Source organism: Salmo salar, chromosome 07 (assembly GCF_965601325.2).
Source record: "Salmo salar chromosome 07, fSalSal1, whole genome shotgun sequence".
Lineage (NCBI taxonomy): Eukaryota > Metazoa > Chordata > Actinopteri > Salmoniformes > Salmonidae > Salmo > Salmo salar.
Window position 1 is genome coordinate 7,257,796 of NC_138297.1, and position 21,125 is coordinate 7,278,920.

The following is a 21,125-nucleotide window of genomic DNA, read 5'->3' on the forward strand; positions in this document are numbered from 1 at the left end:
TGAGAAAGGCGATAATGTGTTTCAGCCTGGGGCTGGGATGACGACATTCAGGTTTTTCCCGGGCTCTGAGCGCCCATGGAAGACGTAGGAAGTGTCACGTTACAGCAGAGATCCTTAGTAAAAGATAGAGATGGCAAAGAAGTTCAAGAAATGGTCAGACAGGCCACTTCCTGTAAAGGAATCTCTCAGGTTTTGACCTGCCATTTGAGTTCTGTTATACTCACAGACACCATTCAAACAGTTTTAGAAACTTTTGAGTGTTTTCTATCCAAAGCCAATAATTATATGCTTATTCTAGTTACTGGGCAGGAGTAGTAACCAGATTAAATCGGGTACGTTTTTTATCCAGCTGTGAAAATACTGCCCCCTAGCCATAACAGGTTAAACAATGCCACTTAATATAATGTTTTCATACCCTACATTACTCATCTCATATGTATAGACTGTACGCTATACCATCTACTGCATCTTGCCATCTTGATGTAATGTATCACTAGCCACTTTAAACAATGCCACTTCATATAATGTTTTCATACCCTACATAACTCATCTCATATGTATATACTGTACTCTATACCATCTACTGCATCTTGCCATCTTGATGTAATGTATCACTAGCCACTTTAAACAATGCCGCTTTATATGTTTTCATACCCTACATTACTCATCTCATATGTATATACTGCACCCTATACCATCTACTGCATCTTGCCTATGCCATTCGGCCATCACTCATTTATATATTTTTATGTACATATTCGTATTCATTCCTTTACACTTGTGTGTATAAGGTAGTTGTTGTGAAATTGTTAGGTTATATTACTTGTTAGATATTACTGCATGGTCGTAACTAGAAGCACAAGCATTTCGCTACACTGACATTAACACCTGCTAACCATGTGTATGTGACAAATAAATTTGATTTTGATTTGATAACATGCTTCAAAAACACATTTCTCAATTACATACCAATCTAAAAGAACACAAACACATTTTGGAATGGCCTAGTGAAAGTCAAAACCTAATGCTGTCACGCCCTGGCCATAGAGAGGGCTTTGTTCTCTATTTTGGTTAGGCCAGGGTGTGTCTAGGGTGGGCATTCTATGTGCCCTTTTCTATGTTTTGTGTATTTCTTTGTTTTGGCCTGGTATGGTTCTCAATCAGGGACAGCTGTCTATCGTTGTCTCTGATTGGGAACCAGACTTAGGTAGCCTTTTCCCACAGGGTTTTTGTGGGTAGTTCATTTCTGTTTAGTGTTTTGCACCTTAGGGAACTGTTTCGGTTCTTCTCTTTGTTATTTTTGTTTCGGTGTTCAGTTTATTAAAGAAAGCATGAACACTTACCACGCTGCATTTTGGTCCGATGATTCTTCCTCTTCAGATGACGAATACTGTTACAGAATTACCCACCACCAATGGACCAAGCAGTGTGGTATGGAGGAGCAGAGGGTTCAGTACTCCTGGCCTTGGGAGGAGATTTTGGACGGAAAGGGACCCTGGAGACAGGCTGGGGAGTATCACCGCCTGAAGGAGGAACTAGAGGCAGCCAAAGCTGAGAGGAGGCGATATGAGGCAAGGCAGCGAAGCAGGCACGAGAGGCAGCCCCCCCAAAACATTTCTGGGGGGGCACACGGGGAGATTGGCGGAGTCAGGCGATAGACCTGAGCCAACTCCCCATGCTTACCGGAAGCAGCGTGGTACTGGTCAGGGACCGTGTTATGCGGTGAGGCGCTCGGTGTCTCCAGTACACGCTCATAGCCCGGAGCACTATATGCCAGCCCCCCGCAAGTGCCATGCGAGAGTGGGCATCCAGCCAGGGCGGATTGTGCCAGCTCAGCGCGTCTGGTCTCCAGTGCGCCGTTTCGGCCCAGAGTATCCTGCGCCGGCTCTGCGTACTGTGTCTCCGGGGCGCTGGGAGGGCTCAGTTCGTCCTATGCCTGCGCTCCGCCTGTGCCAGGCAAAAGTGGGCATTCAGCCTGGAAGAGTGGTGTCAAGCCTACGCACCAGATCTCCAGTGCTCCCCCACAGCTCGGTCTATTCTGTGCCTGCTCCCAGAGCCAGGCCTCCTGCATGTCTCCCCAGCCTGGTGAGTCCTGTGCCTGCTCCCAGAGGCAGGCCTCCTGCATGTCTCCCCAGCCTGGTGAATCCTGTGCCTGCTCCCAGAGCCAGACCTCCTGCATGTCTCCCCAGCAAGGTGTGTCCTGTGCCTGACCCCAGTCCGGAGCTGCCAGAGTCGCCTTCCAGTCCGGAGCTGCCAGAGTCGCCCGCCTGTCCGGAGCTGCCGGAGTCGCTCGCCTGTCTGGGGCCCGCTGCGAGGGTCCCCAGTCCGGGGTCAGCGGCGAGGGTCCCCACTCCAGAGGCACCACCTAAGTGGGCCAAGCCTAAGGTGGAGCGGGGTCCACGTCCCGGACCAGAGCCGCCGCCGTAAAGAAGGCCCACCCGGACCCTCCCCTTAACAGTCAGGTTTTGCGGCCGGAGTCCGCACCTTTGGGGGGGGGGGGGGGGGGGTACTGTCACGCCCTGGCCATAGAGAGGGTTTTGTTCTCTATTTTGGTTAGGCCAGGGTGTGACTAGGGTGGGCATTCTATGTGCCCTTTTCTATGTTTTGTGTATTTCTTTGTTTTGGCCGGGTACGGTTCTCAATCAGGGACAGCTGTCTATCGTTGTCTCTGATTGGGAACCATACTTAGGTATCCTTTTCCCACAGGGTTTTTGTGGGTAGTTAATTTCTGTTTAGTGTTTTGCACCTTACGGAACTGTTTCGGTTCTTCTCATTGTTATTTTTGTTTCGGTGTTCAGTTTATTAAAGAAAGCATGAACACTTACCACGCTGTGTTTTGGTCCGATGATTCTTCCTCTTCAGACGACGAATACTGTTACAAATCCCAATTGAGATGTTGTGACAGTTCATACTTGAAAACCCACAAATGTCACTGAGTGAAAGTAGTTATGCATGCAAGAGTTAGACAAAATTCCTCCAACTACAGGAAGTGTTTGGTTGCAGTCATTGCAGCTAAAGGTGGCACAACCAGTTATTGCGTGTAAGGGGGCAATTACTTTGTCACACAGGGGAATTGGGTGTTGCATAACTTTCTATAAGTATATATTTTTTTAATTTGTAAACTGAGGTTCTCTTTGTCTGTTTATTATCTATGCATTGTCACTTTAACTCTACCTACATGTATATATTACCTCAATTACCTTGACTAACCTGTGCCCTCACACATTGACTCTGTACCCCTCTATATAGCCTCATTACTGTTATTTTATTGTTGCTCTTTAATAATGTTATTTTTCTATTTTCATTTTTACTTCAGTTTATTTTAGTAAACACCTTCTTAATACTTATTTTTCTTAAAACTGCATTGTTCGTTAAGGGCTTGTAAGTAAGAACTTCATTGTAAGGTGAAATACCTGTTGTATTCGACACATGTGACAAATAAAATTCGATTTTGACTTGATATTATCCACTAATGCTAGTGACCCTCAGGAACAACTACACAGACGTGGCAGAGGGAAGAAAGTTAAACCCAATGGAATGATACCAAATGTAGGCTACAAATTGAAGGAAACTAACATTAAAGTGACAGTTATAAATGTAAACTCAGCAAAAAAGTAACGGCCCTTTTTCAGGACCCTGTATTTCAAAGATAATTCGTAAAAATCAAAATAACTTCACAGATCTTCATTCTAAAGGGTTTAAACACTGCTTCCCATGCTTGTTCAATGAACCGTAACCAGTTAATGAACATGTACCTGTGGAACAGTCATTAAGACACTAACAGTTTACAGACGGTAGGCAATTAAGGTCACAGTTATAAAAACTTAGGACACTAAAAAGGCCTTTCTACTGACTCTGAAAAACACCAAAAGAAAGATGCACAGGATCCCTGCTCATCTGCGTGAACATGCCTTAGGCATGTTGCAAGGAGGTATGAGTACTGCAAATGTGGTCAGGGCAATAAGTTGCAATGTGAGACGCCTAAGACAGTGCTACAGGGAGACAGGACGGACAGCTGATCGTCCTCGCGATAGTGGCTGATATTTAACATGATACAAATTGTAAAATAAAATGTAGAATATCCTGGGCATATAATTAAAATATTCTAAAGCCATAAATAAACTCGGGCAGGTTCGGTCTTACAGAAGCCTATATCTTGAGTCTTATGGCACAGCAATTTTTACTGTAGTCTACTTGTGGAAAAGGTGCCGTCATGTTGATTTGATTTTCAGTTTGCTTCCATGTGACTGGTTTCACATTCTGTCACGTCCTGACCAGTAATAGGGGTTATTTGTTATTGTAGTTTGGTCAGGACGTGGCAGGGGGTATTTGTTTTATGTGGTTCGGGCTGGTTGTGTTAGTTGTAGGGTGTTTGATTTAGTATTCCGAGTTTTGGGCACTGTTCTATGTTTATATATTTCTATGTTCAGTCTAGTTATTTGTATTTCTATGTTTAGTTAATTGGGGGTTGAACCCTCAATTGGAGGCAGGTGTTTTCTCATTGCCTCTGATTGAGGGTTCTATAAATAGGTATGTGTTTGTTTTAGAATTTGTGGGAAATTGTGCTGTGTATAGCTCTGTGCCTTACCGGCCTGTTATTAGTCGTTGTGTTTTTGTTGTGTACGTGTTTATTTTGGTTTACCTTCTTTGTCCGTTTAAATAAAAAGAAGATGAGTGCACATTTCCCCGCTGCGTCTTGGTCCACTTTACCCTACGACAACTGTGACACATTCGTCTGTTATCATAAGAAGATTTCTTCTGAAACAACTGCTATGTGTATTTACAATCTCCTTCTGCAAACAGATTACTAATTTACTTAACTCAATAGCGCTTATGAATTAATAAATTACAGTGCATGGTGAATGTTGTTATTTCTATCAGAAAAAAATGAGATGTTTTTTCCACTTGGACCAGATAGGTTCTCTTGACCGTATTTATTTTAACTTCCCTGGGCTAGTCAACAGCCAGTGGAATCGCGTGGCGTGAAAAACAAATACCTCAAAAATGCTATAACTTCAATTTCGTCCCACCTACGTAACAGCCAGTTGAATCCTGTGGCGCGATTTTCAAAACGTTTGAAATGCTATTACTTCAATTTCTCAAACATATGACTATTTTACAGCTTTTTAAAGACAAGACTCTCGTTAATCTAACCACACTGTCCGATTTCAAAAAGGCTTTACAACGAAAGCAAAACATTAGATTATGTCAGCAGAGTACCAAGCCAGAAATAATCAGACACCCATTTTTCAAGCTAGCATATAATGTCACAAAAACCCAGAAGACAGCTAAATGCAGCACTAACCTTTGATGATCTTCATCAGATGACAACCCTAGGACATTATGTTATACAATACATGCATGTTTTGTTCAATCAAGTTCATATTTATATCAAAAACCAGCTTTTTACATTAGCATGTGACGTTCAGAACTAGCATTCCCACCGAACACTTCCGGTGAATTTACTAATTTACTCACGATAAACGTTCACAAAAAACATAACAATTATTTTAAGATTTATAGATACAGAACTCCTTTGTGCAATCGAGGTGTCCAATTTTAAAATAGCTTTTCGGTGAAAGCACATTTTGCAATATTCTGAGTAGATAGCCCAGCCATCACGGCTAGCTATTTTGACACCCACCAAGTTTAGCCCTGACCAAACTCCGATTTACTATTAGAAAAGTTTGATTACCTTTGGTGTTCTTCGTCAGAATGCACTCCCAGGACTGCTACTTCAATAACAAATGTTGGTTTGGTTCAAAATAATCCATAGTTATATCCAAATAGCGGCGTTTTGTTCGTGCGTTCAAGACACTATCCGAAGTGTAAATAAGGGTCACGCGCACGACGCATTTCGTGACAAAAAAATTCTAAATATTCCATCAACCGTCAACCGCTGTTTAAAATCAATTTTTATGCCATTTTTCTCGTAAAAAAGCGATAATATTCCGACCGGGAAAGCGTGTTTACGTACAAAGAGAGAGAAAATAAAAGCATGGGATCCCCTCGTGCACGAGCCTGAGTCTCATAGTACTGTGACCGGCCACAATCCAAACGCGCTAATGTTTTTCAACCAGGGCCTGCAAAGCCACGATTCAGCTTTTTGCCGCCGTGAAAATACTGCCCCCTAGCCATAACAGGCTAAAGGACTCTTAGACCATGAGAAACAAGATTCTCTGGTGTGCTGAAACCAAGATTTAACTATTTGGCTTGAATGTCAAGCGTTACATCTGGAGGAAACCAGGCACTGCTCATCTCCTGGCGAATACCAATCCTACGCTGAGGCATGGTGGTGGCAGCATCATGCTGTTTGGATGTATTTCAGCGTTAGGGACTGGGAGACTAGTCAGGATCAAGGGAAAGATGAATGGAGAAAAGTACAGAGAGATCATTGATGAAAACCTGCTGCAGAGCGCTCATAATATATCTTAACATAGCTGATAACATATCTTAACATAGCTGATAACATATCTTAACATAGCTGATAACATATCATAACATAGCTGATAACTTAACATAGCCCATAAAATATAGTAACATAGCTGATAACATAGCTGATAACATATCTTAACATAGCTCATAACATATCCTGGGGTGGCAGGTAGGCTAGTGGTTAGAGTGTTGGGCCTGTAACCGAACGGTTGTTAGATTGAATCCCTGACCTGACAAGGTAAAAATCTGTCGTCCTGAACAAGGCAGTTAACCTAGGCCATCATTGTAAATAAGAATTTGTTCTTAACTGACTTGCCAAGTTAAATGAAGGTTAAATAAAAAGAACATAGCTGATAACATACCTTAACATAGCTGATAATGTATCTCTGATTGAGAGTGGTTGGGTTAAATGCGGGAGACACATTTCAGTTGAAGGCATTTAGTTGTGCAACTGACTTGGTATCCCCTTTTTCTTTAACATAGCTCATACAAGCTTAACAGTATGCACAATGTGGTAGAACAATTGCGAATTTACCTGATTTGTATGATTTTAATAGTTAGCAATTAATACTTAACAATTAGGAAGACATTTCTATTATTTTTAATTCTGTGTTTCTGTAAAGAAATGGTTTCCAATCTAGCTTCCTGCATTTAGTCTGGGCGTATGGTCAAGGAAATGGGTTTGCTGACATTCCATAGACAAGATGTGGTGTGTGACCTGAGATAGAGAGAGCCTGGAGGAGTTTAGAACAATCTCTCATTGTCTCATCTTCCTGGCATCTGGGAAACTAAGAGGGTAAAACAACATCCTGTGTAGATAACCAAGGTGGCTTATGGGAGTACTGGAACCAGCGCTGACTAGGCATTTTTAGGTCCTACGTATATAACATCAGATTTGTCATTATCAGTTACCACACTTTAGAGTGTGGGTTCGATGGTTTCATTATTGCAATAATTAATAGAGATTGAATAAAGATGATTGTTTGAAGAAATGACAGTCTCTCTCACTTGAATAGAATATTTAAGTTTGGTTTACAATTACGTTTCTAAAGTTCTGTCCTTTAGGCTTTGGTTACAATGGCATTTCAGCATAATCCCGTGGAGGGCTGTGGAGTTTAGACTTGGGTTGCAATCAATGTTCCCTCTAAGCTGTGTAAGTGTGTGAGCACGCAGTGGCCCAGAGACTGCCAAGCAGCTTCCCTGGGAGTGCTTGGCAGTCCATGAAACATCAGCCCATGGAGAGAATCACGAGATTGAACTTGACTCAAATTTCTAGAGCAGTGGTCACCAACCGACTCGACGATCTCCAAGGCATTTCTAATCGATCGCCAAACTTTTCTGTAAAAACCCAATGATAGGGCCTTGTGTTCCTTTTTTTTTATTTGTCTCACGCTGTTGGTGGTAGATGCACCCGATTCAGCTGCCATGCGCGCCGGGTAAGCGAACTGTTGCCATTTTGAACCATTTCATGTATCTGAATGTACAAACTCTGCCTTCCCGGCGGGCCCGGAGAGGAAATCAAGTGCACTATACGCCTACCGTTGGCCAATAGATTACCTAGTAATGTAGCAGGCATAAAAGAAAGGTACAGCAAAGTTGAAACCTTGAGAATTCAAAACTTTTAAAACCATGACTAGAGAGATACAGTCAATGAAGACAGCAAAGAGATGCTGTTTTTATGAGTGAGTTCATGTTTAAGTTCTTAAATATATGCTCACACAGCTGTGCCTCACAAGTAATACAACAACGGATCTATTACCAGTGTGATCATATAGCTTACTTCAAATTTTGAAATATACAAAATATATATCAAATAGCCCAAACAACAATGCATTGGCAGGGTAATTCAAGCAAAGCCATTATGCAGTGACAATGTATTGGGCATATAGCTTACTACACAAACCTCATTGCTACAGTACTGTTTTTAATTGGTTAATATTGCATAGGATTACGTTTTTTTAAGTCATGTCAAAAAAATCTGAGCGGTACATCTCCGCTTGCATTTTGACTCAGAAAGTGATCTTGACTCAGAAAAGGTTGGTGACCACTGTTCTAGAGTTTTCCCTGTTATTAACACTAGCAACGTTTCCCTTTACTGTGGCAATTGTAAGGAATCAACTCAATATTAGCCACTTTCAATGCAACATACCAAAACAAAACAAACTATGCAAGAGATTTTGTTGTTGGCAGAAAACATTGGAGTAGAATTATATTGCATTGACACTCAAGACTCAACCCGTACTCTACACCAGGCCTGGGCAATTCCAGTCCTCGGGGACCTGATTGGTGTCACACTTTCCCCCCATCCCTAGCAAACACACTTGATTTAAACTAATTGCATGTTTTACTGAAGATCATGATTCGTTGATTACTGGAGTCTGGTGTGTTAGCTGGGGTTGGGGCAAAAGTGTGACACCAATCAGCCCCCCGAGGACTGGAGTTCCCCAGGCCTGCTCTACACAGACTGGTGTGGCATAACCAATCAGAGCTGCAATAGGCCTATATGTAAATAGACCATTGCCATATATGAATCTGTGTCATTTACTTTGAACTGGACTATGTTTGCAGCATGAGCGGTCATGAGTAGGTGCGCTTGTTTTGAGATCAAAGTGAGAGCTGCATGTAGCCACGTGTGCACATTTTGTTCATATCCTTTGCTAGTTAGTGAGTTATTAGCCCAGTTTTAGATAATTTGTAGTTAGCAATAGGGGAGTGATTGCTTCCTATAAGAGCACAAAACGTGTACTTTTCTGGACATCTTTGAAAAGAGAGTAAGTTAAAGATATTTTTACTTTTGTCTTGAAAGGGCAGTGGTATATATTGAGACAGGCTTGAATAAGCTAAGTAGCCAATAGGCAGAGGGTAAAATAATTTGTCTGATTCTCTGTAATAATGGTATGGGAATAATAATGCATTTTATTTTGTAAAGTGATCTCTTGCATCAAACAACACAACAACATTTTCAGTCGCCTCCATGTCTGAAGGACAAGTGGATAAACAGGTTAGTGTCAAGCCTACAGTACATGTTTTTTTTTAAAATCTAATAGAATGTAGGCCTACATTGAACACAACACATTGGCTGCTACTGTACTGGATGCTGAATGATAGAACAACTATTTCCATGTTAAAATATTATGGGATGCATTTTCTCCACATTGGCCACTGTTAAAACTTAAAGTGGGTACAGCCTCAGTGTTCACAATAAACGCACTCTGGAAGTTGCACAGAATTTTCACAACATCCAAGTTTGCGCTCAACAGACCAGATTTTTTTTTTTGAGGGAACATTGGTTACAATGAAATTTCAGTATAATCCGAGGAGGGCTATGGAGTTTGGGTTATGTATAAACCGTGGATGGCTGTGATGGACAGTGGATTTCAGGTTATCAAACTAAATTCCTGCATGGCTGTGTCTGATTTTGACCAGGGAAACCAGAGCAGTAGACCTATACTATGACGCTAGCTAGTTAGCTTCACTTTCCAACTCAGGCTCCAACCATGCTACAAAGGAGAATATTGATCCAACACATGTCACTAACTCAAGCCAGGCTTGTATTGTTGTGTGCATACTTTGCGTGGACAGCCCAGTGAGTCGAATTCATTGAGACAATGCTAAAAACCGCAATCCATGGATGACTCAGTGTCATCTTTAGGTTTTTTTGGCCTAAATCAAAAGGAAAAAACAAGTTATCCTGCAAATTCAGGCTATTGGTGCAAATAGGCTATTAGAAGTGCAGCCTTTCTTTTATTAGCTTGTCAATATAGCCGTCTTTGGTTTACCTGAAAGGTGAGCCACCTTCGTGTCAACGGTTGAGTTCAGAATTGACCAAAGTTAGTTCATTAACATCTTTATCTCATTACTAGTATACTCCTCGGGTTTGTATACTCCTCAGGGCCTCATTTATAAAACGGCCTTACGATCAATTTTGATCTTAAGTATGACACGCAGAAAACCGTGTATAAGTAGGTATTTATAAAACCTTTCTTTGACGTGGAAATGATCTTATCTCTATGCAAAGTCTAGACTTGACGTAAGTGATTTTCCTGCTGGTTATGTAGGGCTATTGTTTTCCCTTGCAGGACAGACCATTTCTTTTTCACGTCAGCCACAGTTCGGTCTTGCTGCCCCACCTCATTCACTGCAGCAGCGACACACTCCCAAGCTACCCGTTTGGCTTTGTTTGTCAACCCACTACTTAGTTCACCGAATAATACATGTTGCCTGTCTTCAATCTCCTCTACCATCGCCGTGATCTCGTCTTCCAAAAAGTTTGCTTTTCTCTTTTGGTCCATGGCTATTCCTGACTAAACCCTCATTTCTGCTAGCATTCTGTAAGGGGAAATCTCTGACTGTAAGGCATGTTCAGGTGCTGTCAATGAAGGTTATTTTGAGATTTATAGATCACAGGTGCGTAAATTACAAACGGGCTTATTAGAACCTGCATAAACAAGGTTTTTATGCTCAGTATCTCTTATGAATCGAACTTAAGCACACCGTCGGAAATGATCTTACGACTAAGTTCAAGTATCAATCTAAGAACATAAATGAGGCCCCTGGTTTGTAGACTCCCAGTCAATGACATCTGTTGAATTCCTCTGTCCAGTGTCTGTGTTTTTTTGCCCATCTTAATCTTTTATTTTTATTGGCCAGTCTGAGATATGGATTTTTCTTTGCAACTCTGCCTAGAAGGTCAGCATCCTGGAGTCGCCTCTTCAATGTTGACGTTGAGTCTGGGGTTTTGCGGGTACTATTTCATGAAGCTGCCAGTTGAGGACTCGTGAGGCATCTGTTTCTCAAACTAGGCACCCTAATATACTTGTCCTCTTGCTCAGTTGTGCAACGGAGCCTCCCACTCCTCTTTCTATTCTGGTTAGAGCCATTTTGCACTGTTCTGTGAAGGGAGTGGTACACAGCGTTGTACCATATTTCAGTTTCTTGGCAATTTCTCGCATGGAATAGCCTTAATTTCTCAGAACAACAATATACTGACAAGTTTCAGAAGAAAGTTCTTTGTTTCTGGCCATTTTGAGCCTGTAATCGAACCCACAAATGTTAATGCTCGAGATACACAACTAGTCTAAAGAAAGCCAGTTGTATTGCTTCTTTAATCAGGAACACCAGTTTTCAGCTGTGCTAACATAATTGCAAAAGGATTTTCTAATGATCAATTAGCCTTTTAAAGTGATAAACTTGGATTAGCTAACACAACGTGCCATTGGAACACAGGAGTGATGGTTGCTGATATTGGGCCTCTGTACGCCTATGTAGATATTCCATTAAAAATCTGCCGTTTCCAGCTACAATAGTTATTTACAACAATAACAATGTCTACACTGTATTTCTGATCAATTTGATGTTATTTTAATGGACGAAAAAATTGCTTTTCTTTGAAAAACCATTACATTTCTAAGTGACCTCTTTTGAACAGTAGTTTAAATACTATGGACACATTATATGATAACAGGTTCAGTACCTAATACACACACACACACACACACACACACACACACACACACACACACACACACACACACACACAGTAGAATCCTATTAAATACAAGGAAATGACAGACAAGATGTTTCCTGTCATAACACTCTTGACGAGTTTAGTTTTTCAGAGATATCATACTCTTTACATCTACAGTCATCGGTTAATCTGAGCCATTATTGTGGAATGGCATCTAGTGTTTGTCTGGCGAAAGATACACATCTGTTTTACTCCAGAGTCTGGGAAGGCTCTTTGATGTTTTCGGCACGTTGCGTAATCACATTTACATTTATGTCATTTAGCAGACGCTCTTATCCAGAGCGACTTACAAATTGGTGCATTCACCTTATGATATCCAGTGGAACAACCACTTTACAATAGTGCATCTAAATCTTTTAAGGGGGGGGGGGGGGGGGGTTTAGAAGGATTACTTTATCCTATCCTAGGTATTCCTTAAAGAGGTGGGGTTTCAGGTGTCTCCGGAAGGTGGTGATTGACTCCGCTGTCCTGGCGTCGTGAGGGAGCTTGTTCCACCATTGGGGTGCCAGAGCAGCGAACAGTTTTGACTGGGCTGAGCGGGAACTGTGCTTCCTCAGAGGTAGGGGGGCCAGCAGGCCAGAGGTGGATGAACGCAGTGCCCTTGTTTGGGTGTAGGGCCTGATCAGAGCCTGAAGGTATGGAGGTGCCGTTCCCTTCACAGCTCCGTAGGCAAGCACCATGGTCTTGTAGCGGATAATGAAGGGGCTGCGACTTCAAAGTGGCATGCTACGCTGGTATCCACTTTTCAAATTGAATGAATCATGAACTAGCTACCTGTTTGTCTATATCTAGTTGGGGCGAGGCGAACTGATTAGGAAGTGAGGAGCATTTTGCATGCAAATATCTCGCATGTGAGATCCAATCAAAGCTCGATCTCTGGGAGAGCAAATATTGTACCAACAAACTAACTGCTGTCTACACCAGTGGGGCACAACACTCCCTCACTGTGTAACACGTGGATGTGTTGGACTGATCTAGTGTAGTCTTGTTGTTCCAGTATTGTATAGCCAGATAGTCAGATAAACATCACAATTGGAGCCATACTTTACCTTGTCATCCAATCCACTCATTTAGTCAACAAATAGTAAACAATACAATGGCCTGAATCTTCACGAGAGAAAGACATGTATTAAAGATTGTGTACCTCCAGAAAAAGCAGACAACCTTACACTGGCACAATATCAGGACAATTGATAACAGAATTGCATTATATGGTATAACAGATACATGATGAAGACTACATTCATAATTGTTTAAATCTTTGAACATTTTGCTCCAAAGGGCCTTATTTAAATCAGTTATCCAGGTTTCACTGGTTAAGTCAAAATATGAAATATAATATTGCTCTCATTAGTTTATATCAGCAACAGAGTGACTAAATGTTTTTGTTCATATCAGCAAGAGAGTAAATCAACGTTTTAGTTCATATCAGCAAGAGTGAATCAATGTTTTAGTTCATATCAGCAAAAGAGTGATTAAATGTTTTAGTTCATATCAGCAAAAGAGTGAATCAACGTTTTAGTTCATATCAGCAAGAGAGTAAATCAACGTTTTAGTTCATATCAGCAAGAGTGAATCAATGTTTTAGTTCATATCAGCAAGAGAGTAAATCAATGTTTTAGTTCATATCAGCAACAGAGTGATTAAATGTTTTAGTTCATATCAGCAACAGAGTGATTAAATGTTTTAGTTCATATCAGCAAAAGAGTGAATCAACGTTTTAGTTCATATCAGCAAGAGAGTAAATCAACGTTTTAGTTCATATCAGCAAGAGTGAATCAATGTTTTAGTTCATATCAGCAACAGAGTGAATCAAAAATAAGTGCATATTAAATCAAACATGCTTTGTCATTGCATGGAAATAACATTGACTTATGATGGAAACCCATGCACTTACACATTTTGATTGAATAGGCAGTAATTATATCACATCATTGTGTTCAACTGCCACATAGACTGTATCTTATGTCAGCTTACAAGACTTCATTTCATTTTGGAGACTAGTCAAATCATGGGTGGAATTTGTGTAGGGGTTGGAATGTGTGGGAAGTTCTCAAAGTGAAAATATGACTACCAAGTGGGCGTTACCACTGAGACTAATGCTGGCTTGACAGTAGCAGAGACAGAACCACCAGAAAGAATGCTGTGAAGAGACTGGTCTTGCTGCTTACTCCACTTGAGGTCACAGCTGGGATGGAAAGAGAAAAAGGAAACATGATCAAAATGAAAATAGGATGAGTGTTTTTTTGCCCTGTAATGTGATTAGTTAGACAGCTGATTTGCTAAATACAACTGGAACGCAACTGATAAATTATTGATTAATGTAGAGATAATGGCATATGATACAATGGTGAACAAAATATATGTCAGACAAAATATTTATTGAACTGATAATAGAATACAATGAAATAAATAAACATGTTAACCTGTGCCGTTGACTGTCACTGAGGAGGGGTCAATGTTGAAAGCTGTGATGTTTTGCGCAGCATTTATCAAAACAGTGCCAATCTCCTTGGAATTTGGGACGGAGGAGGAGCTGAATGCTAAATTCATAGTATCAATGATGGATCCAGAGCTGGGAACAAATGAGAGATAACATGTTAGATAGAAAGTGAGATCAATTTAAATCAACATATAACATGTAATGCAAAAGAAATCACCTGAATTCTGTCACAGTCAAACTGTTGAAAGAGGTGAAAGCCGATCGATAGAAAGGTTCAACCTAGAAGGCAAAACAAGAAACAGAAGAATTTTAAATAAACAACTTACTGTCAATTAAAAGCTGACTGTATTACTGTATTCTACCCCTCTCGTTAGGACATTCACATCTTCATTGTTTTGGGAGGCTCACCTGAGTTTTAATCAGTAATGCTCGGCTTTGAAAGGCCTGAGATGATGGGTTTGATAGATCAGAGGTAAATGTCTCTCCTCTGGACCTGAACACCACAGTCACCTTAGTGAGTGCCACAGCGGTAGTTTCAGTGGTTGTAGTTGTGATGATGGAAGTAGTGATGACAGGAGTTACCGTTGCAGTTGAGTTGGCATTTGTGGTGGGCACTTTGAAGACAAAAGAGCAGAAAAGTTACTGTACAAGCTAATGGTTTGTCTATGCATGTCTATGCTGTACAAGTCTATATACGTACAGTACCATAGGAAAGTATTCAGACTCCTTGACTTTTTACAAATTTTGTTACGTTACAGCATTATTCTAAAACTGATTATTTATTTCCATCATCAATCTACACACAATACCCCATAATGACAAAGCAAAAAAATGGTATTTTGAATTTTTTGCTAATTTATAATAACGTTACAAAATGAAATATCACATTTACATAAGTATTTAGGTCCTTTACTCAGTTCTTTGTTGAAACACCTTTTACAGCGATTACAGCCTTGATTCTTCTTGGGTATGACGCTACAAGCTTGGCACACCTCTATTTGGGGAGTTTCTCCCATTCTTCTCTGCAGAACCTCTCAAGCTCTGTCTGAGATCCTGAGCGCTCTGGAGCAAGTGTTCATCAAGGATATCTCTGTACTTTGCTCCGTTCGTCTTTGTCTTGATCCTGACTAGTCTCCCAGTCCCTGCCTCTGAAAAACACACGCACAGCATGATGCTGCCACCACCGTGTTTCACCGTAGGGATGGTGTGAGGTTTTCTCCAGACGTGACGCTTGGCATTCAGGCAAAAGAGTTCAATCTTGGTTTCATCAGACCAGAGAATCTTGTTTCACATGGTCTGAGAGTCTTCAGGTGCCTTTTGGCAAACTCCAAGTGGGCTGTCATGTGCCTTTTACTGAGGAGTGGCTTCCGTCTGGCCACTCTACCACAAAGGCCTGATTGGTGGAGTGCTGCAGAGATGGTTGTCCTTCTAGAAAGTTCTCCCATCTCCACAGAGTAACTCTGGAGCTCTGCCGGAGTAACCATCAGGTTCTTGGTCCCTTACCAAGGCCTTTCTCCCCTGACTGCTCAGTTTGGCAGGGGGATAGCTCTAGGAAGAGTCTTGGTGGTTCCGAACTTTAAGAATGGTGAGGCTACTGTGTTATTCTGGACCTTCAATGCTGCAGAAATGTTTTGGTACCCTTCCCCAGATCTGTGCCTTGTCACAATCCTATCTTGGAGCTATACGGACAATTCCTTTGACCTCATGGCTTGGTTTTTGCTCTGACCTGCACTGTCAACTGTGGAACCTGATATAGACAAATGTGTGCCTTTCCAAGTCATGTCCAATCAATTGAATTTACCACAGGTTGACTCCTATAAAGTTGTAGAAACATATCAAGGCTGATCAATGGAAACAGGATGCACATGAGCACAATTTGATTCTCATAACAAAGGCTGAATACTTATGTAAACAAGTTAATTCTGTTTTTAATTTGAATACATTTGCAAAAATGTCGAAAAAACTGTTTTCACATTGTCATTATGTGGTATTGTGTGTAGATTGCTGAGGATTTATTTGATTTAATCCACTTAGAATAAGGCTGTGACTTAACAAAATGTGGATAAAGTCAAGGGGTCTGAATACTTTCCGAAGGCACTCTATGTAAATTACAAAGATCAACAACCAAAATTATTCGAGCTAGCAACTGTAAAATGTCAGACTGGATTTGACTTTACGAATGATGCATCAACCCCTACAAACAATGTTGACTAATTATAAGCCACATAATAATGCACATCTCTTGATGCTGGAGGATTATTTTCCTGCTGGAGCAAACTGGCTCAAATTAAGATCCTACATCAGTATGTATGTGTACATATGCACACTGTCTGTTCTGTGTTTTCTTTCTTGATTCTTCACTTAATTTATTCTTTAAAATATTTATACTTTTTTGGTGTGGTTCCTCCCCCTAGGTACTGCTTGTATTGCTTATTTGTTGTCTTGTAATAATTCTTCACAAAAATAGCTAACTGCAGCAGTTCCATCCTCTCAGGTACCTGGGCCCTAACCCTTACCTGGAGTAGGGTTCTGGCTACACTTTGATTGACTGAGGGTTACTTTTTCTTTTTGAACCTTGCTTTTTCAGACGTTTGGACACCTCCCTCCCCCTCCCCCCAATTTGTCAAAAGAAAGTAGTGTAGTTCCAGTAGTTAACCACACCACTTAATGGTAAGAAATGTAATTAACTACTGAAAACATTAGTTATGTCACGTCCTGACCAGCAGAGGGAGTAGTTGTTTAGTATTTTTGGTCAGGACGTGGCAGAAGTACGTGTATGTGTTTTTCTGGTATTTCTGTTTCTATGTTGGTCTGTGTGGCTCCAGATCAGGGACAGCTGGTTATCGTTGTTCCTGATTGGGAGTCATATATTAGGAGTGTGTTTGTCACCTGGTTTTTGTGGGTTGTTTTATTTCGCACTGCTACGTATAGTTATAGCCTGTGAAACTGTCTCCTGTTGTTCTAGTTTATTATTTTTCCGTGTGCATCAAACTTAATAAAATTATGTGGAACACGCAACCCGCTGCGTATTGGTCTGACAGTGATTTCTCCTTATCGTCAGACGACGAAGTTTGTGACAGAACAACCCACCAAACCAAGACCAAGCAGCGGAGAAAGGAGGCGGCAGGTTGAGGATATGGACTATCGTGAGAGATGGAGTTGGGAACAGATTCTGGCCGGAGAGGGCCCGTGGAGGAAGGCTTGTGAGGACCGGGAACGCTACCGGGGTACACGACTGGCGAGGAAGCCGGAGAGGCAACCCCAAGACATTTTTGGGGGGGGCACACGGGTAGTTTGGCTAGGCCAAGGAAGAGCCATAAGCCAGCTACCCGTGAGTATGTGGCGGAGCGTATGGAGTGGAGGGCGCCGTGTTTTGCTGAGGTGCACACAATCTCGCCCATACGCACGCACAGGCCGGTGCGCGCTATTCCAGCCCCTCGCAGATGCCGTGCTAGAGTGGGCATCCAGCCTGGTAGGAGGATTCCTGCGCAGCGCCTCTGGTCGCCGGTACGCCTCCTCGGACCAGGCTACCCTACGCCCGCTCTACGCACGGTAACCATCAAGCCCCTGCACAGCCCAGTTCGCCCTGTACCAGCACCCCGCTTGTGCAGGCCTGCTAGTTCCATCCAGCCAGGACGGGTTGTGCAGGAGGTGCGGTCAAGGCCACCTGTGCGCCTCCATGGCCCAGTCTTTCCGGTTCCCGCCTCTCGTGCTGACCCGGAAGTGAGTACCTCCAGTCTGGCACGACCAGTACCAGCACCACGGATCAAGCTTCCCATGGGTCAGCCTAGTCCTAGTCAGCCTGTTCCCGCTCCTCGCACTAGCCATGGGGTGCGTGGTTTAAAACTGGCAGTTCCAGTACCAGCACCACGCATTAGGCTTATAGTGCATAATAGTAGTTTCTCTCGGCCGGTTCCTGCTTCCCGCACTAGCCCTAGGGTGCGTGTCTTCAGCCTGGTACCTCCTCTACCAGCCCCACGCATCAGGCTTCCAGTGCGTCAGCCCAGCCTCGAGAGTTCGGCAACAGTGTGCAGTCCAGAGTATCCGGCAACAGTGTGCAGTCCAGAGTATCTGGCAACAGTGTGCAGTCCAGAGTATCCGGCAACAGTGTCCAGTCCGGAACCGAGGGAGTCTGCCTGCGACCCGGAGCCGAGGGAGTCTGCCTGCGACCCGGAGCCGAGGGAGTCTGCCTGCGACCCGGAGCCGAGGGAGTCTGCCTGCGACCCCCGGACCCCGCCCGCCGGGGGAGTCTGCCTGCGACCCGGAGCCGGGGGAGTCTGCCTGCGACCCGGAGCCGGGGGAGTCTGCCTGCGACCCGGAGCCGGGGGAGTCTGCCTGCGACCCGGAGCCGGGGGAGTCTGCCTGCGACCCGGAACCGAAGGAGTCTGTCAGCGATCCGGAACCGGGGGAGTCTGTCAGCGATCCGGAACCAAGTGAGTCTGTATGGGATCCGGAACTGAATAAGTGTTTGATTAACTGTGAACTAAATAAGTCTGCCTACAGCATTAAACGGAATGAGTCTGCCTACGATCCGGAACGGAATGAGTCTGCCTACGACCTGGAAATGAGTGAGTCTGACTACGGTCCGGAGCCAAGCAAGTCTGTCTACAGTCTGGAGGGCAGTAGGCCCGAACCAGAGCCACCTCCAGGATAGGTGGGTTGGGGAGGGGGGGTGTAGCACAAGTGCCGTCGTTGACGGCTGCCACCCTCCCTTCCCTCCCTTTTTTTTTGTTTAGGGGGTATTTGGTTTTGGGTTTTTTTGTGGTATTGGGGATTTTTGTTGTTTCTTTTTTAGGTGCATTCGGGGTATGCACCTTTAGGGGGGGGGTACTGTCACATCCTGACCAGCAGAGGGAGTAGTTGTTTAGTATTTTTGGTCAGGACGTGGCAGAAGTACTGTGTATGTGTTTTTCTGGTATTTCTGTTTCTATGTTGGTCTGTGTGGCTCCCGATCAGGGACAGCTGGTTATCATTGTTCCTGATTGAGAGTCATATATTAGGAGTGTGTTTGTCACCTGGTTTTTGTGGGTTGTTTTATTTCGCACTGCTACGTATAGTTATAGCCTGTGAAACTGTCTCCTGTCGTTCTAGTTTATTGTTTTTCCGTGTGCATCAAACGTAATAAAATGATGTAGAACACACAACCCGCTGCGTATTGATCAGAGAGTGATTTCTCCTTATCGTCAGACGACGAAATTTGTGACAAGTTAGATATGAATTCAGTGCAACTACCACCAAGCTACTGCAAAATGTAGTTACATTATTAGTTGAACTACATGTACATATGTAAGCATTAAATGTAACACTCAGATTTTATTCAACACTGGAGAAATTGCTGTGTATAGATCGTTTTCGTTCACCCATCTGGGTTTACTCACCTTTAACAATGATGGTGGTAACATCCACAGAGAGGTTGCCAAAGGTAATGTTTGGATTGGTCACAGCCTCTTTCAGTGTATTGCTAATGTCAGTAACCTCAGGGACAGATTGAGTGGAGGTCTCACTGAACACTAGCTGGACCTCCGCCTGTGTTTCTGCATCCATACGAGAACGGAAAATAGGTCTGCAAAAAGGTCATAAAAGGTCATGAACAGTGGCATGCCAAAGGTTAAAAGAATAGAATAGAATATAATGGAATATTACGTGAATCCAATAACAATAGTCCGGATGAAAAGGATCCCATATTTTGCTTTGTAGATCACATCAAACTGTAAGCAATGGTACAAACAGGAGAACATTTTAATGATTTAACACAAACAAAAACATTTCTATATATTCCAATCCACATAGCTAAGCCCAAGTTATTTAAGATAGACATTGGGGAATATAAATAGATCTGTAGTGATGGAGACTAATTGTTACCTGATTAGAACAAATAAAATATGTACTTTAAAATATAGATTTTACAACAATCGCCATACATTATTGATGGTCATACACCCAATATAAACAAAATCTGAGTTTCTAGGACTTACCACTGCAGTAATAGTTACTGCAAGTTCTTGGAATTGTGGACTTTGAGGGTCATTTAAAGCTTCTACAAACACTTGTTGTATGACGAAAACCACCAGTGGAGCAGGTTGGAGATGTGCAGTTGTTGTTTTAGTTGTAGTTGTTGTTGTACTAGTAGTAGTAGGTGTTGTAGTAGTGGTTGTACTAGTAGTAGTAGTAGGTGTTGTAGTAGTGGTTGGTGCGTTGGTTGTTGTGGTAGTTGGAGCTGTGCTGGTAGTTGTTGACAGTGGTGATGTTGTCCTTGACACTGTAGTTGTGGGGGCCACGTATGTAGTGGTTGTAGTTGTGGGCCTAGTTGTAGGAACGGTAGCCGGAACAGTAACAGGTTCTCCAGTTGTTGTGGTGGTAGTACCAGCCACAGGGGTTGTAACAGAAGTTGTAGGAGGAACAGTACTTGTTGCAAGAGCAGCTAAGTTCAAAAAGAAAATTGACATTTACACAGCTCTTTAAGGATGTGTGGCAGTAACACAGTCATCGTAATGTAATTCACTTCCTACAACCTGTAAACAGGCTTCCTGATCCTTTCACATGAACCACTTCAACTGAAAACCATTTCTAAAGTATACAGTACATTTGGAAATTCAGACCCCATAACCTTTCCCCACATTTTGTAAATTACAGCCTTATTCTGAAATGGATTAAATACTTTTTTCCCCTCATTAATCTTCACAAAATACCCCATAATGACAAAGCGAAAGCATGTTTTAT

General features: G+C 42.5%; 1 protein-coding gene across 1 annotated transcript in view; it reads right to left on the minus strand.

Annotated features, from left to right (window-relative positions):
* Nucleotides 1-13,070: 13,070 nt before the first annotated feature.
* The window catches only part of LOC106608496 (uncharacterized), a 36,458-nt gene continuing 28,403 nt past the window's right edge, over nt 13,071-21,125 (minus strand). Inside the window, exons 7-13 of the mRNA XM_014206436.3 lie at nt 20,381-20,826; nt 20,049-20,113; nt 19,784-19,968; nt 14,814-15,019; nt 14,623-14,684; nt 14,389-14,537; nt 13,071-14,150 (exon numbers count right to left, since the gene is read on the minus strand). Coding sequence (XP_014061911.3) covers nt 14,059-14,150; nt 14,389-14,537; nt 14,623-14,684; nt 14,814-15,019; nt 19,784-19,968; nt 20,049-20,113; nt 20,381-20,826 — 1,205 coding nt within the window. The 3' untranslated portion in view covers nt 13,071-14,058. The remainder of the gene's footprint in view (nt 14,151-14,388; nt 14,538-14,622; nt 14,685-14,813; nt 15,020-19,783; nt 19,969-20,048; nt 20,114-20,380; nt 20,827-21,125) is intronic.